The following is a 16,915-nucleotide window of genomic DNA, read 5'->3' as shown; positions in this document are numbered from 1 at the left end:
TTTTCATTTAAACACAAAATCAAAAACTGAAAAAATGAATCCTTATCCGTTTTTTCATTTTGGTTTTGGAGACAAATAACGAAGAAAGCAGTTGTTTTTTTCATTTTCTTATTTTTGGTTTTATTTTGAAAAACGAATGAACGAAGGACACACGGACTGTCTTCATTCCTCTCTGTCACTGATCACACATGGACCAAACCTCTAACGTTGTTTTTGTTTTGTTTTTCTTCTCTGCAGATTTTGGTTCATTTCAGAGTCTCACAGTTACATTAGTGACTTCTCCACGTTTCTTTAAAGTGCCTATGACACGTTGGACTCATTTTTATTTAAGATTTAGCCAAGAATTTTATATTCACGGTTGCCGGAAGACGTTTGGAAACATGCGGATGACGACCGGGCATGTGGTAAAACCGTGGATTTATCAGCGGCAGCGTCTTCACAACCTGCCGAAGTTTTCCACGGGGGACGGGACTCTGGTTGGAACTTAGTCGATTAAATGATTATTTCGTCGATTACGTTCATTTGAATGTAGGTCGCTGTGCGTAGCGTAGGGAGACCAAAACGTCGCAAATGTCCGGGTTTTCATTTCCTTTCATTGGGCCATAAAACTGAACGACTCTCGTAGGTCTCTGTGCATCAGAAGGAGCGAGACGCAAACAGTCGGTCAGTCTACAACATACTGAAGTGCAAATGCGCGATGACTTGTGCAAGACATTCTCCGCTTTCCATCCCGGTCGAGACTAGTGTGAGTCCATGTGCACAGTGTAAAAACAGGCACATATGTTTCAGTGTCCAGTGTGTCGGGGACCTCAAAGCAGCGAAAAACATTCAAAAGCTTTGCCAGGTGAGAGTCGCTCAATGTCGATGACGAGGCCCCGCCCCCCTCCCCCCGTACGGTGTCCTGGTTTTGACAAACATAAATCTGGTCACACTGAACCTGTATCACCTGAGTCATGTCTTTTAATCCAACACAAGTTGAACCACATCAGCGACACGAGCGTTTTTTTTTTTTTTTCTTCACTTAACCCTCTCAGGCTCAAATTAAGTTTTAGTATCAGGAAACATCTGATATTTGGGAAAAATTATGATATGGGGTAGTAATATACAATCCTGACCTTCACATCCAGTGCGTTCTGGGATGTTTCAGATTTGCAGCATTGGTCCGGTGTCGTAAATTAACACTGAAGACTGAAAATGATATGAACGCTAACTTTATGTGTAAACCACTTTTCATAACAGTGAAAACATAAATCACAGTGTAACAGCTTTACAGCGGCAGAACAACATCACTTTTTCGTGTGGTGCTCCGAGAAACAATTTTTATCCTTTGTAAACAACAAAAGTACTTTACACTTCTGGCAGGTCGTTTGTGTGTAGTCGTTCTTGCACAGTCTGCATCGTCCACGTTTATCAGCATAGATGGGAGAAAAGGCTCCTGAGTAAAAAAGGCTCATAAAATATGGATTTAGAGTCAGTAGGTCATTGGCATTTAGCTGTTGCAAATCTGTGAGAGTTGCGCAAATCTGCATTAAACACATTATAATGTCAAACAGGCTGATGTGGCTCTAGAGTCGTTATGTTTATATGTCGTGAAGTTGAATTTATTTATGCAGATTAGTGCAGATAGTAATAATAATAATGATAATTTTTATGAGTGTCAAATTATCGCGTTAATTGCGATGAATTAATTACAGTCATATTTAGCGCATTATGTTTTTTAATCGCGTTAATCTCATTTTTAATCTCTAACTTTACTGTCTCTTTTCGCGAGTTGTGTTATTATAAAATCTGTTTTTCAGTCCTGCTCCGCTCGCTCCCGCAAAGAATTTTAATTTTCATTCTCGTTCTCGCTGCATCTGTGATAAACCTGCACACGTCTGATCATGACACAGACACAGAACAGACTCACCATCAGCAGAACATCCCTCTGTCACAGAGAGAACACTCATATTCCACTGAGTCGTGTCCTTTAGTGGAAGCTGAACCACATCAGCAACACAAGAGCGTTTTTTTTGCATATTCTTTGCTTAGTTTATGCAAATTAGCCATGCGGTTTTAAGTTTAGTTTTCTGTGAGTCGTTATGTTGATATGTTGTAAAATTGAGTTTATTTATGCAGATTAGTAACAGTAATAATAATGATGATACTTCTATAAAAACATTAATGATAGTATGAAAATAATGTAATAATGAATTTAAATGAAAATAGCTCAAGTTGAAGCTTTTCTCAGCAATTTTTAGATTAAAAAAGAGATTAATTAGATTAATTACAGATCATAATTAATTAATCTCTCAAATTTTTTAATCGCTTGACAGCACTAATGATCATTTTAATATAAAAACGTTAATGATTAATCGAAAATTGATAAGAAAATTTTATCGGATGCCCATCCCTAGTTGGAACAGCTGATCTGCTGAACATAACGCCACAATTACATCTTTCTTTTTAATAAATTAGACAAATTATAATACACAAATGAATGGGCAATTTATAAAAGGAAAAAAAGAAGAGCGAAAGAAAGAAAACGGTAACATCTAGATGAAGAAAACTGGAACATTTTCTCAGTTTTCCAAGATTTTGAGCTGCTATCGCCGACAGAGCCCAAAGGAAGTCGTCATCCGCATGTTTCCAAACGTCTTCCGCTTTTGTGACGTAAGCGTGAATTGAGCCCATTCCCAATTTGGCAGGTTTTTTTTTTTAGGTTTAACATTTCACGACGTGGTTGGTCTAAAACTCCTAAAACAAATAAAAATAGAGGAAATCGCCGTTTATTTTGTAGAAATAACATTTAAAGTAGTAGTAGTAACATAAAAATGTTTAAAAAAATGTGTAAATTGTGACAAACTTTTGGAAAGAATTCTCTACTTGCTGCAATTTTCAACATATTTTTCACATTTCCTTCACAAACTGCGTCTTGGTTGGTGTAAAACTCTCATTTATATTTACAACAAGTATTATCCAACAAATTAAGTCAAAATTATAAAATCCAAACCTGTCGTAGGCACTTTTAGCCTCTTCTGTATCTGTCACTGCTCTTTCCTGATCCTGGTCTTTCATTATTATCGGCAGTGTTATTGGTGACGTATTTATTGTTTTTGGTGATTTGGATCAAACTCAGGTCACGCTGGAGACTTTCGTATTATGTTTTGATGAAAAATGTGACTCGAGTGTCTTTATTGTTTGCTGCTGAGAAAATAAAGTCATTTTTTCTCCAAACATCTGAGTGATGTGTTTTCTGTTCAAGTGCAGGCCATCACTTTATCGTTATCGCCAATAATAGAGCAAGAAACTCATTCGAAAATACTTGTTAAAAAACGTAAACGAACATGCAGGACTTGACTCTAAAAGAAGCAAACATCCACAAGAGTCATTCAATTCTGTGCCTTCCCTGTTTCCTGCACTGAGAATTTCCACAATCTTTCTTTTAATTTCATCAGACTGCATGTTTTGGACGCTGATCTTTAAAAAAAATGCATCTAAAGTGAATGGAAAGGACCATGTGTAGACCAGCACGTCCTGCGCTCGTAGATTTCAGAAAATAAAATCCAATCTTTTTGACGCTTGACGTGATTGTCGGGCGCGTGTATCCTCATTAGAATAAATCGAAAGCGTTGGTTGTACCGAGGTTTCCCGTAAATGCTGACGCGTGCAGTGTGTTTGAGGCCAGTGTTGGGAAGTTTACTTTTAAAATGTAATCCCCTACAGATTACAGATTACATCCCCAAAAATGTAGTTTGTAACGGAATCCATTAAGTTACTTAAGGTGAGTAATGTAATCTGATTACTTTGGATTACTTGATTTGCTGTAGAGAAACAAAGACCAGGATATTGTAACATAAAATGTTTTATCTGATAAAAGAAAATAAAAAGCCCAGACTTTACTGAACCAAATGAAAAATATTATTGATAGAAGACCAAGAAACATGTCCACACAGCAGGATTTAGTCCTGTTAAATCCTGTTTTAGACCTGGTTTAGTCCTGGTTTATTCCTGGTTCAGTCCTGGTTTAGACCTGGTTTGGACCTGATGTAGATCTGGTTTGGACCTGGTTTAGACCTGGTTTAAACCTTGTTTTAGCCCTGGTTTTAGACCTGGTTTTATCCTGGTTTAGACCTGGTTTAGACCTGGTTTAGTCCTGGTTCAGACCTGGTTTGGACCTGATTTAGACCTGGTTTAGACCTGGTTTTATCCCTGGTTTAGACCTGGTTTAGACCTGGTTTAGTCCTGGTTCAGACCTGGTTTGGACCTGATTTAGTGTCCAGCAATGAGTGGAATTACCAGAAAAAAAAAGGGGGGGTTTAGCCCGAAATGTGAAAACAGGAAAATCCCGCCGTGTAATCCATTTATTTCAACAAAGTAACTGTAATCCAATTACCACTCACTGAAACAGTAACTGTAACAGAATACAGTTACTCATAATTTGTACTCTGATTACATAACTCCGGTACATGTAATCTGTTACTCCACTACACTGTTTGAGGCCTCAGTGCAGACCTGACCACAGACCGGGGAGCATCCACAATCCAGCTCGATCTCAAGCACAGACCTCTTCACTCGTTTCACATTTTGGCTCTGCTCAGTACCTGCTTCTGTGTGTATGAAGCCCCTGGAAGCTCAGAGCTTAACCGGGCGCAATTCACACCATATTCCAAGGAGTCAGCCCTATGTGCCCTTATTTCTAAGATTTTTAAGTCAAGACATTTTTATTTTTATACCACAAAAGGGATGATTTAGAGCAGGGGTGTCAAACTCATTTTGTTCCGGGGGTCGTGTCCAACAGACTTTGATCCCAAAGGGGCCAGATCAGAAAACTCATGTCATATAAACCCCGAAAATAACAATAAGTTCAAATATTTGTGCAAAGAAACACAAATCTATTACACAAATCTTTTTTAATTGATGAACTCTTTCTTTTACAAATATTATAATATTATGAACAACCTGAAACTTTAAGAAAAATACAATTTCAACACAATGTTTTAACATGAACTTGTATGTAAACAGGAATAAGTCCATTTTTGTTGTAAAATCCTGCACTCGGCTCCACTTTTCTCATGTTGGACATTTTTCTGATGAGGGTGTCACGGTCAACAGTCAAAACGATCGTCCTTTAAGAGCGTTTGGAAAGAGACAAGTCTTCATTTGTGCTGCTCTGGTGGGAGGGGCCACGTACAGAGACGCTGCTGTGATAAACACCGCAAGATTTTAATAGAAAATATAATATAAATATTTTTGTAGAAAATCAGCCGAGGTCCAGATTAAAGGTCTTGGAGGGCCGGATCCAGCCCCTGGGCCGGATGTTTGACACCCCTGGTTTAGAGTAATCCTTGCACCATGACCTCTACATTACATCTGTAGTCACCTGCTGCTGGAGAACAGGTCTGGTGTACTTGACGACCAAATCAGGAGAAATGGAGATAAATTCTTATGCAAATTGATGATAAAGGAAATGTTGGAACACAGGGCCTAACTTTGAAAAGAAAATATTTACAGTGGTTTTCAATTTCAATGGCTTATTTTATATTTCCATTTATAAATGCAGATAAATAATTTGCACAGTTATAGTCTATGGTTCCCTCAAACCTGAGCTTCTTAAAAATGTAGCCTAGATGATTTTTATTTTAGATCTGCTGATTTGACAATAAAATTAGAACGTGATAATCACACGCAAAAGGGAACAGGCCTATGTTCCCTCGGCTTTATGTTTCCTCATTTCTCAGTTGTTTTTTTTTTTTTTTTTCTGAAATTAGGGCCTATGTTTCCACATTTCCTTTATTATCCACAATTTGCATCAGATTTTATCCCCATTTCTTCCAGTTTGGTCGTCAATTACACCAAACTTATTCTCCAGCAGCAGGTGACTACAGATGTAATGTAGACGTCGTGGTGCAAAGGACCCGAGGTTGAAATGACTGTGAATCATCCCTTTAAATGTGGCGTAAAAATAAAAATGACTTGAATTAGAGTTTAATTTTGAGGAAAAAAAAAATCGTAGAAATGAGGGAACATAGAGCTGTGGGAAGATGGAACATGTCTCCGCTCTCACACAAACCTGCCCTTTATCACTTCGTCTATAAATCCCTTTCGTCATTGGTGTTCAAAGGAAAACATGAGATTAAAATCAATATAAAAACACATTTTACAGAGAACATTCTTTCACTGCGTCGGAGTGCCCCCTAGAGGCCGTGGATACATTATTTTAATCAGTATTTTTACGTGGACAAAGCGAGAACAGGCCGCACCTTGTAAATCTGGACACAGTAAAGCTGCACGTGTGTTCTGCAGATTCAGTATAAACTTGTCCACACACACCTGAGGTCACATGACTCCAGGTGGAACTGGTCCCACAGGTGGAACAGGAGAGAAAATATCAGGAGACGACGCTGACAAAGTAAGTATCTGATTTTCAGATCAAACATAAAACATAAATTTGGGTTTAGTAACTTATTAATAATTATGGACATTTCTGACTTACATTTAACACTTTTAAATTCCATGTATTAAATATGAAAAGGGCTGCTGTATATTCATTACAGATGTCCAATGTGACTTTTCAGGAGGAGGGAGCTCAAACTGCTCATATGTTTTGTCTAGAATGTTCCAAAATAGCATTAAACATAATTATCTGCATTTATTTATTCAGTTACATGTGATTTTATTGCTGAAAAACATGCAGCTGTACTGTGGGCGGGGTCACCTCTCCATAGATCTGACATGTGACTCGACCTGGTGATGTTTTTCTCCATGAAATCGGATACATTTAATGCCATACTGAGGAATATTCAAGACAAAGCAATAATAACTCCAATGAGGAAAAGCGAGCCGTTTCCATCACCAGACAAGTTTTCGTAGAAGTAGTTTTAGTTTAATGTGACGAGCTTCACATGGACATTTTATACTTCCACTGCCCAGGACTAATGCTCTGAAAAGAACTGTTCTGTACGGAGCGATAGAGCTTTGGAACACGCTCCCCCAAACCTTAACTATTCACAAGCACGAACCTAGTTTTAAGAAATTGTTAAAGAAATATATTGGAAATTGTATATAATTATATCTAGTCATTAGTCATGCATTGTGATTATTGGATATATTATAATTGTAGTAGTGTTGTGTAGTGCAGTATACTCTTTATTATTAAAATGGAACATTTTATTGTAAATTATGCCAACTTGGACCCCAGGAAGAATACCTGAGTAAAGACTAATGGGGATCTAATAAATAAATAACTAACTAAATAAAAAGTCTTTGTTTAGTTCTGTTTGTAATGTGTCTGTTTCTCCTGGGGAGTGTTTCATCAACGTGTCTTAACAAGTCCAGGCTTATCCTGAAATCCAGAGCTGAATCTAACTCCATATTTATCTTAAGACACAATCCTGAGTCTGACCAAAGTTGATTCCTGGAGTTTCAGCTGCTCTTTGTGTTCGCAGTGACTCTGGGAAGACCAGAGCAACAGAGCGACGACATCACGGAAAATGGGCCAAACATTTGATGTTTTTTATGATCTGACTAAACGAGAGAGGAGCCTCAGCGCTCACCTGCAGAGTTTGATTTGGGACAAAGGGCTTTCCTGCGGCAACTCAGAAACAAGTAAAGAGTGTAATGTTAGTATGTGACCAGCAGAGGGAGACACAGACAGATCAGACTCTGGGTGCAGCAGGAGACATCTCTGTATGTTCTGTTCAAATGGACTCTTCTTCTGATTCCAGCTCCTACAACATGGACCCACCTGGACCTGGACCCGGGTCTAAAACCAGAAATAAACCCAGACCTAAACCTGCTCCCAGCTCTGTGTCTCTGAAAAGTGATGACTCCAGACATCTTCCTCCTTTATTTAAAGAAGCTCCTCCTGAAGACCAGAGGTGAGACATTTGAACAGGACTTTTCACACTGATAAACAGAGACCAAACTGAGTAGAGCTGTTACTGTGTGACTGTCTCCTCATGTTATTCACTCTTTATGTTCTTTCCATTTATCTGTACAAATATGAAGTTCTGAAAAATGTGTAAATGACAATCAATCAAAATTAAATTCACTTTATTGCAAATTGTCCAAATGTCTAGATTCCAAAGCAGAATTTACACTTTGGATGAAGATGTTTGTTTGTGTGTTGATTGCTACAAATGAATTGTCTGACTTGTTTTCATTCAGGAAACCCTAACCCTAACAAATCACAATCATTCCATCACATACAGATCCTCCTTAAACAAACATAATGCAGGAAGTGGCAGTTTTCAAGTGAACAGCTCCTTTTACCTTTAGTTCAGTTGAGATCAGCAATTTCAGGGCTGAAATCATCCAAATGATTCTAACGAAGGTGTATGGAGTTTAAAAACACAGTGGAGCACTTCCTGTATTACCATAAGAGTGTTTTCTGTTTGAGAGAAGAACTCAGCCTAAATAGAACTCAGAACTCAGCTGAGAAACTCCACATCTGGAGAACAGAACTTCTAAACAGGAGACATCTCTGTATGTTCTGTTCAAATGGACTCTTCTTCTGATTCCAGCTCCTACAACATGGACCCACCTGGACCTGGCCCCAGGTCTAAACCCAGACCTGAACCTGCTCCCAGCTCTGTGTCTCTGAAAAGTGATGACTCCAGAAACCTTCCTCCTTTATTTAAAGAAGCTCCTCCTGAAGAACAGAGGTGAGACATTTGAACAGGACTTTTCACTTTTGTGTGACTGTCTCCTCATGTTATTCACTCTTTATGTTCTTTCCATTTATCTGTACAAATATGAAGTTCTGAAAAATGTATAAATGACAATTTTCAACTTTAGATGAGTGTGAGTGTGTGTGTGTGTGTGTGTGTCTGTTGAATGCTACAAATCAATTGTCTAACTTGTTTTAATTCAGGAAATTAAAAAAAAAAAACATCACAGTCATTCCATCACATAACAGCTCATCCTTAAACAAACACAATGCATGAAGGAGCAGTGTTTGGAGTTTAAAAACACAGTGGAGCACTTCCTATATTACTATTTGACATCACAAGGTGGAACAGAGTGTTTTCTGTTTGAGAGAATAATCAGCCTCAATGTGCAGGATTTGTGTGTTAAACATGAGTGAATGAAACAAAAACACATCTCCAGGACTGTTTGTGTTGAGGAAACATTAGAACATATTAGAACATAGATCAGATAACAGAGTATGGACCTTTAACCTCCACGAGCTGATCCTCCAACCTCAAAGTGCACTGGAGTGTAATGTGACATACTGTGGAACATTGGTGTGTTTAATTATGTTATGGACCCCCACAATTTTGGTTTGTAACTAAAAACTCTCTTGAATAATATAAACTTGTACTACTGCTGGTCTCTGGAACGTCTGAGTTGTCTTGGTGACCTCGAGTTCTCCTGACCATCAGAGCTTGTCCCTGCAGCTGTGAAACTCCACATCTGGAGAACAGAGCTTCTAAACAGGAGACATCTCTGTATGTTCTGTTCAAATGGACTCTTCTTCTGATTCCAGCTCCTACAACATGGACCCACCTGGACCTGGTACCAGGTCTAAACCCAGACCTGAACCTGCTCCCAGCTCTGTGTCTCTGAAAAGTGATGAGTCCAGAAACCTTCCTCCCACATTTAGAGAAGCTCCTCCTGAAGACCAGAGGTAAGACCTTCTTAACCCAGAGCTCTGAACATGTTCTCATGACAGCGCCACCTGCTGCTCGTCCTTCATCAGTGCAAACAGTCGTCCTGTGTTTTATTGGAGCTCCTCTCATTTTGAGACAGACGAGTTCAGGTGGGACAGAATCACAGTAGAAACACTTTTCAGACTCTGATGTCAAACCTGGTGTATAAATCCATCTGTGGCCTAAATGACTCTGTGAACTCTGTGGTGGTGATGCTGGTGAGTGTCAGGTTTAGTTCTGTGCAGTAACACTGCTCTTTATGGAAACACTGATCTGTCTTTTATAACCCTGTTTTACTCTTGTCTCTGTCTTATTCTGTTCTTTTATGGACCATGAGTCTGGAATAAATAAATGATGATGAGTTTATTGTTTGACAGGGAGCCAGGCCCAAAGGAGCAGCTGGACGCCATATTCAGGGTGAGTACCCCACGAGCGCAGCATGTGTGGGGTTCTCTGGGTGCTCCTCAGGTGCTCTCTTTGACTAAAACTCTTCTCTTATTGTTCTGTTCCAGCGTCTGGAGGAGGACGTCCTGACTTTTGTCAAAGAGCAGCTGCAGAGGCTCCACAGGCTCCTGGCCTCAGATTACCCAGAATGCTCTGAGAGTGCGGAGGAGGAGCAGAGCAGCAGAGAGGTTCTGAACATCACCCTGGACTTCCTGAGGAGGATGGACCAGGAGCAGCTGGCCCAGCGCCTGCAGAACAGTAAGAACTCTGTTACTGTCCATCTGAGGAACAGACCACACCAGACTTGACTTCACAGTAACAAAAGTCTACAGGTGTTTGAGGCTCACAGAAAGTACTATGACCCGTACATTAGGAGGGAGTTTTATCCACCTGAGGAACAGATGCTGGATATAAACTGATTAATTTAAAGGTGCACTAAGCCACTTTTCTGTTAGAGGGTTGATCACCTTTTTATCTCTGTGGAGATGTAATAGCTTTGCCAGGAATTTACATAACAATGTTGTTATGTGTAATGCCATTGGTATTTTTAATTCCAATGTTTTGACATCCACAGTCGCACACACACGTTTTATATAAGAAGCAGAGACACACACACACACTGATGTTCAAACCATGTGCACATAGAACATGGACATCACACGTGTGAAATTAAATATACTGTGTCACTTTTCTGTTGGAGCGTCCAACACCCTGCGATACTGGTGAATCGGACCGTTGTGGTGATTTACTGGTCAGTCTCTGTTCCTCCCCTCACCTCTGGTCATGAGCTCTGGGTAATGACCGAAAGGACGAGATCGCGGATACAAGCGACACAAATGAGTTTCCTCTGCAGGGTGTCTGGGCGCTCCCTTAGAGATAGAGTGAGGAGCTCAGTCACACGGGAGGAGCTCGGAGTAGAGCCGCTGCTCCTCCATGTTGAGAGGAGCAGCTGAGGTGTCCCGGATGCCTCCTGGGAGACACGCTGGAGGGACTGTGTCTCTGGTCTGGCCTGGGAACCCTTCGGGGTCCCACCGGAGAAGCTGGAGGACGTGTCCCTGTTTAGACTGTTGCCCCCACGACCCGGCCCCGGATAAGCGGAAGAAAACAGATGGATGGATTTATTGTTCTTAGAAAAACAAGAGCATTCTTTGTGAGCAGGGTCATTTCTCCAGAAACGTGACCTGTAACTTGGTCTGATGGTGTCCATGAAGAGTAAACAGACGTTCACATCGAACGCATCACGTGCAAACTGTGCAAGTGATTCCCATGTTAACCCTATGTAGAGGCATGTTCATGCACGAGTAAAGCACTGTGGCATATGCCATGCGGGTGGTGCAAATTGTTTTCGGGGTTTCAGGTGAATTGTGCAGTGTGAATGAGGTGATGGAAGCACAGACTGACCAGTGCAAACAGTGAAGCAGTGTCCAACATGCTCTACGTTTATACGCAATATAAATTCTACAGGCCGATTTGGACCCATATCAACCACGTACCCGAACTTTACACAGATGATTCTGTGTTAACTCAGCTGCTGCATGTCAAATAACAAATACGAAGTAAAAATCTCATAATGTCCATGATTGTCAATGAAACTCTGAGCTGGAACGTGCAATGATAGAAGTTTAACTTTGTGACCTTTTTAGTCTTTTCACAAAACTTTTATTTAATCTTTTTAGAAAGCCAGAGCATACAGTTTCTGTGTGTGTACTTTAAACATCACATAAGCCTAGTTTACGCACATCTTTCCTCGGTTTCAAACATAAAAACTCCAGCAGCTACCAAGGTGAAATGAGAATTGAAAGTAAGTAAAAAAAAATAAATGTTCACCCGAAGGCTCAAATTTTTAAGTCAAAGCGGTTTTGCTCCTATATTCAAATATAGGCCCAATTAATCTGAATCTTATCATGTTTATATGCAACCCATGCAAACTAGAAAATGTTTACAGGCAAAAACAAGGGCCAAAACAAGAAAACATGAATAACTTACCGTTTAGAGCCACTGTTCCCCGGGCTATGGTTTGAGCTGTAGGTCGTTCACAAATACAACCCACAGAGGTTTGCAGCGGCTCCAGGTGAGTTCTCTCTCCAGTCCACGCATGGACCAGAGTGGACAGTCCCACGATGGACCCATCTCTTTCCTGGTAGTTGACAATTTGTCTTTATTTAGGAAAAACTGTTGGAGTTTGTAGAGATGAACTGAAGTGTGATCTGCAGCAGAGGTTCAGTCGTGTGTTTGAGGGCGTGGCTAAAGCAGGAGACTCCGCCCCCCTGACCCAGATCTACACAGAGCTCCACATCACAGAGGGCGGAGCCTCAGAGGTCAACCAGGAACATGAGGTCAGACTCATGGAGACGGCGTCCAGGAGACCGGCCGCTCCAGAGACCATCACATGTGAAGAGCTCTTTAAACCCCGCCCACATTCACCACAGCCAATCAGATTTGTGTTGACGAAGGGCGTGGCCGGCGTGGGGAAAACAGTGCTGACTCAGAAGTTCAGTCTGGACTGGGCTGAAGGCCGGGCCCACCAGGACCTCCAGCTGCTGTTCCCGTTCACTTTCAGAGAGCTCAATGTGCTCAGAGACACACAGTTCAGCCTGGTGGAGCTGCTGCACCACTTCTTCAGTCCATCCAAACATCTCTGCAGCTTCCAACAGCTCCAGGTGCTCTTCATCTTTGACGGTCTGGACGAGTGCAGACTTCCTCTGGACTTCAGCCGAACCCGAGTCCTGACCGACCCCACAGAGTCCACCTCAGTGCACGTGCTGCTGGTGAACCTCATCAGGGGGAGCCTGCTTCCCTCCGCTCTCCTCTGGATAACCACGCGCCCCGCCGCGGCCAATCAGATCCCTGCTGAGTGCGTCTCCATGGTGACAGAGGTCAGAGGGTTCACCGACCCACAGAAGGAGCAGTACTTCAGGAAGAGGTTCAGAGACCAGGCCACAGTCGTCATCCCCCACATCAAGAGCATCCGCAGCCTCCACATCATGAGCCACATCCCGATCTTCTGCTGGATCCTCTCCACAGTTCTACAGAAACTTCTGGAACAAACAGAACCAGAGCTGCCCCGGACTCTCACACAGATGTACGTCCACTTCCTGGTGGTGCAGGCCAAAGTCCAGAACATCAAGTATCACCAGGGATCAGGGGAGGACCTTCACTGGACTCCAGAGACCACGGGAGATGGTGAAGTCTCTGGGAAAAACTGGCCTTTGAGCAGCTGCAGAAAGGAAACCTGATCTTCTACGAGAGTGACCTGAGCGAGTGTGGGCTGGACGCTGCAGCGGCCTCAGTGTACTCCGGAGTGTTCACACAGGTCTTTAGAGAGGAGCCAGGCCTGTACCAGGACAAAGTCTACTGCTTCATCCATCTGAGTGTGCAGGAGTTTCTGGCTGCTCTTCATGTCCATCAGACCTTCTACAGCTCTGGAGAGAACCTCCTGGAGGTCCACATGACGTCACATCTTCCAAAACTGTTTAAAAGAAAGACTAGACTGAGAAATCTCTACCACTCTGCTGTGGACCAGGCCTTACAGAGTCCAAACGGACACCTGGACCTGTTCCTGCGCTTCCTCCTGGGACTGTCTCTGCCGACCAATCAGAGGCTGCTGCAGGGTCTGCTGACTCAGACAGAAAGTGACTGGACCAATCAGAAGACAGTAAAGTACATCAAACAGAAGTTGAATGAAAAGGGTCTGTCTGCAGAGAGAAGTCTGAACCTGTTCCACTGTCTGAACGAACTGAACGACCAAAGTCTGGTGGAGGAGATACAAGAGTATATGAGAGGAGGACAGCGGTCCTTGTTAAGTTCTCCTGCTCAGTGGTCGGCTCTGTCCTTCCTCTTACTGTCCTCAGACTCAGACCTGGAGGAGTTTGATCTGAGGAAATACCAGGGCTCAGAGACAGCTCTCCTGAATCTGCTGCCGGTGGTCAGAGCCTCCACCAAAGTCCTGTGAGTCCAGACTGTATTTAAACTCTTGTGTGGAGGTTCTAGTCTCTAATGTCCCTCTCTGTCCTCAGTCTTTGTGGCTGTGGTCTGTCTCCTCACAGCTGTGCTCCTCTGGCCTCAGTCCTCAGCTCCTCCAGTCTCACACATCTGGATCTCACTAACAACGACCTCCAGGACTCAGGAGTGGAGCTGCTGTGTTCTGGACTGAAGAGCGCCCCCTGCAGACTGGAGACTCTCAGGTGAGACGCTCCCATGATGCACTCTGCCCCCTTGTGTCCACATGAGTGTAATTCTGTGTCTTTAGGCTGTCTGGATGTCTGGTCTCAGAGAGGGGCGGGGCTGCTCTGGCCTCAGCTCTGAGCTCCGCCTCCTCCCACCTGAGAGAGTTAGACCTCAGCTACAACCATCCAGGACCCTCAGCAGAGCTCCTGACCGCTCTACGGGACGACCCCCACTGCCCCCTGCAGTCTCTCAGGTGAGGGTCCTGGTTCAGTGGGTCTCTGGTCCATGGTCGGTCCAGATCCTGGTCTCTGGTCTGGTCTAAACTGGACTTGTGTGTTTCAGGTTGGATCCTGCTGGAGAACATTGGATGGTCCCAGGTCTGAGGAAGTGTGAGTCTCTGTATTTCATTCAGTTCATGGGAACATTAACATTATGTCACTTTATCAGACTTTAAATCTTCACAGTTACAGAGGAAACATTCATGTGATTTGAGCTACAAATGTGTGCATAGAGACTTGAGACATGATTGTTATTGTTCAGATGGATTATTACTATGTGCTGTTAACAGATTAAAAAGTTTAGTCTTGATTAATCTCATAAATGTCATAGTTAACACAATTAATCACAAATTTATCGCACATTCTTGTCCCTTTAATCACCATTTTAATGCTCTTCTAAACATAAAAAGCTGGATAGGCCTTGTGCAAATGTTTTTTTTTTTACTGGAAACCATAATAACTGTCAATGAGACAACTTTGTGTTGGAAGTTCCTCTCATGTTTTACTTTCATGAATTGCTCTGACAGTGTGAGCGAAGTGTCTCTTCTGTCTTCAGAAGAGTCAAAGTGACTGAAGTTCCCACTGTGGGTGAAATAATGTGCTTTGACCTGAGGTAGTTCTCATGACCGAGGGACGTCCAGTGATCTGCAGTTAGACAAACTGTGTTTGTCTGTCACAACGCCGCTGTACTAAGGGCACATCACAGTGGGACTTTTGAACAGTGTTGGTTGCTGTGGGTTCTATGTTCCACACTCACACCTGCACAACCGAACCGGGCCACAGCCCGATGACGTCAACACACGACACTGTTTGTTTACATGTCATGCTGCATAAGTCCAGCAGCATGATTAAAATAATTAATGCCGTTAAAATTGGCAAGGGAGAAATTCAATTTCTCAAATGGAGAAAAGTGTATTTGGTTGAATAAGTTTCGCAGCTCATCCAAGCTGCCTCTTCAGTTCTGGTCAGACGCTGGTCCTTATATCTGCCTGCAGGGAGGAGCTAACTATAGTGAAACTACTCTGAAACTGACAAACGTTAAAATTGTTTTGCGTTTACTCGTTAATAATGCAATATTTCTGACAGCAATTATTACACCTTAAAATATAAAAAAAAAACTTTTCAGATTCATCAGGAACAGGAAGTGATGTCATGTGTTTGTGTCCTCAGATTCCTGTGAGTTTTCTCTGGATCCAAACACAGCTCACAGAAACCTCAAACTGTCTGAGGACAAACGGACAGTGACCCGTGTGAGAGGGAAGCAGCAGTATCCAGATCATGAGGACAGATTTACAGACTGCTGTCAGGTCCTGAGCTGCACTGGCCTGAGGGGGCGCTGTTACTGGGAGGTGCAGTGGAGCGGGTGGGGCACTGATATATCAGTGAGTTACAGAGGAATCAGATGGAGAGGAAAGAGAGAAGATGAGTGCTGGTTTGGAAACAATCGTCAGTCCTGGAGTCTGAGGGTCGATTATGGATATTACTGTTTGCATCACAACAGAGAAACAGCCTTCTCCACCTCTTCCTTCTCCGATTCCTCAGGTCGAGTGTCTGTGTTCCTGGACTCTGAGGCTGGATCTCTGTCCTTCTATGAGGTTCTCTCTGATGGAAAACTGTTCCACCTCCACACCTTCAGCTCCTCCTTCACTGAGCCTCTGTTTCCTGGGTTTGGAGTGTTGAGGGAAGATTCCTCTGTGTCTGTGGTGAATCTGAGAAGAGCGCGGACTGGCAGACCTCTTTGACTCTTTTATGACATCAATATTATTTCCATCAATCTTTCCTAAATCAGTGTAAATGTAAATAAAAAAAAAATAAACATATGAATCTGTCCCACTCCACGTGACTTTAAAAATGGCAGAACAATGAACAAAAATGCTGAAATATATAAAAAGATAAAAGATAAATATAAAATGGGGGAAACAATGAACAGAAATAGAACAATATTTAATTTTTGCTTTTGTTTGAGTTATACAATACACAAAAAAGGGAACAGTTGAAAAACAAAAACCCCATGCCCACCCTGCTCACCCAATGGGGGGGGCTTGTATCGATCTCAGGAGAGGTGGGAATCAGACTTAAACATTACAATTGAAGATAATATTTGGTCCAATTTATGTCAAGTTTATCAGCCACTACCAATGCTCGATATAGACTTATACATTATAATTTCCTTCATCAGTTATATCTAACCCCGGAAATGTTCTCTGCAAACTCGGGATGATTTAGTCCGTCAAATGTTTCCTTTTTGTTTCTTCCTGTGGATCAATCCTGCCCATCGCCTTCACCTTTCACTATTTTTCAATTCCGTTGGGAAACAGTTTGAATGGAGGTTTGAGTCACACACATCTGATTCACTTTTGCATTTATGGTGTGAACGGCCCTTAAAGGTTCGTT

The 16,915-nt window shown here is 42.2% G+C and overlaps 1 protein-coding gene across 1 annotated transcript; it reads left to right on the top strand.

Annotated features, from left to right (window-relative positions):
• Nucleotides 1–7,716: 7,716 nt before the first annotated feature.
• On the top strand, nt 7,717–14,028 carry LOC110153956 (NLR family CARD domain-containing protein 3-like). Its single transcript, XM_055151411.1, is given in 7 exon segments — nt 7,717–7,859; nt 8,505–8,645; nt 9,470–9,610; nt 10,010–10,049; nt 10,145–10,334; nt 12,243–13,268; nt 13,271–14,028. Coding segments are annotated over 7 exon segments (2,439 nt in total).
• The last annotated feature ends 2,887 nt before the right edge of the window (nt 14,029–16,915 follow it).

Source organism: Boleophthalmus pectinirostris, unplaced genomic scaffold, assembly GCF_026225935.1.
Source record: "Boleophthalmus pectinirostris isolate CB_2022bp ecotype Guang Dong unplaced genomic scaffold, ASM2622593v1 HiC_scaffold_16, whole genome shotgun sequence".
NCBI classification, from domain to species: domain Eukaryota; kingdom Metazoa; phylum Chordata; class Actinopteri; order Gobiiformes; family Gobiidae; genus Boleophthalmus; species Boleophthalmus pectinirostris.
The sequence above is the reverse complement of the archived record's forward strand: the minus strand, read 5'-3'. Positions and strand labels throughout refer to the sequence as shown.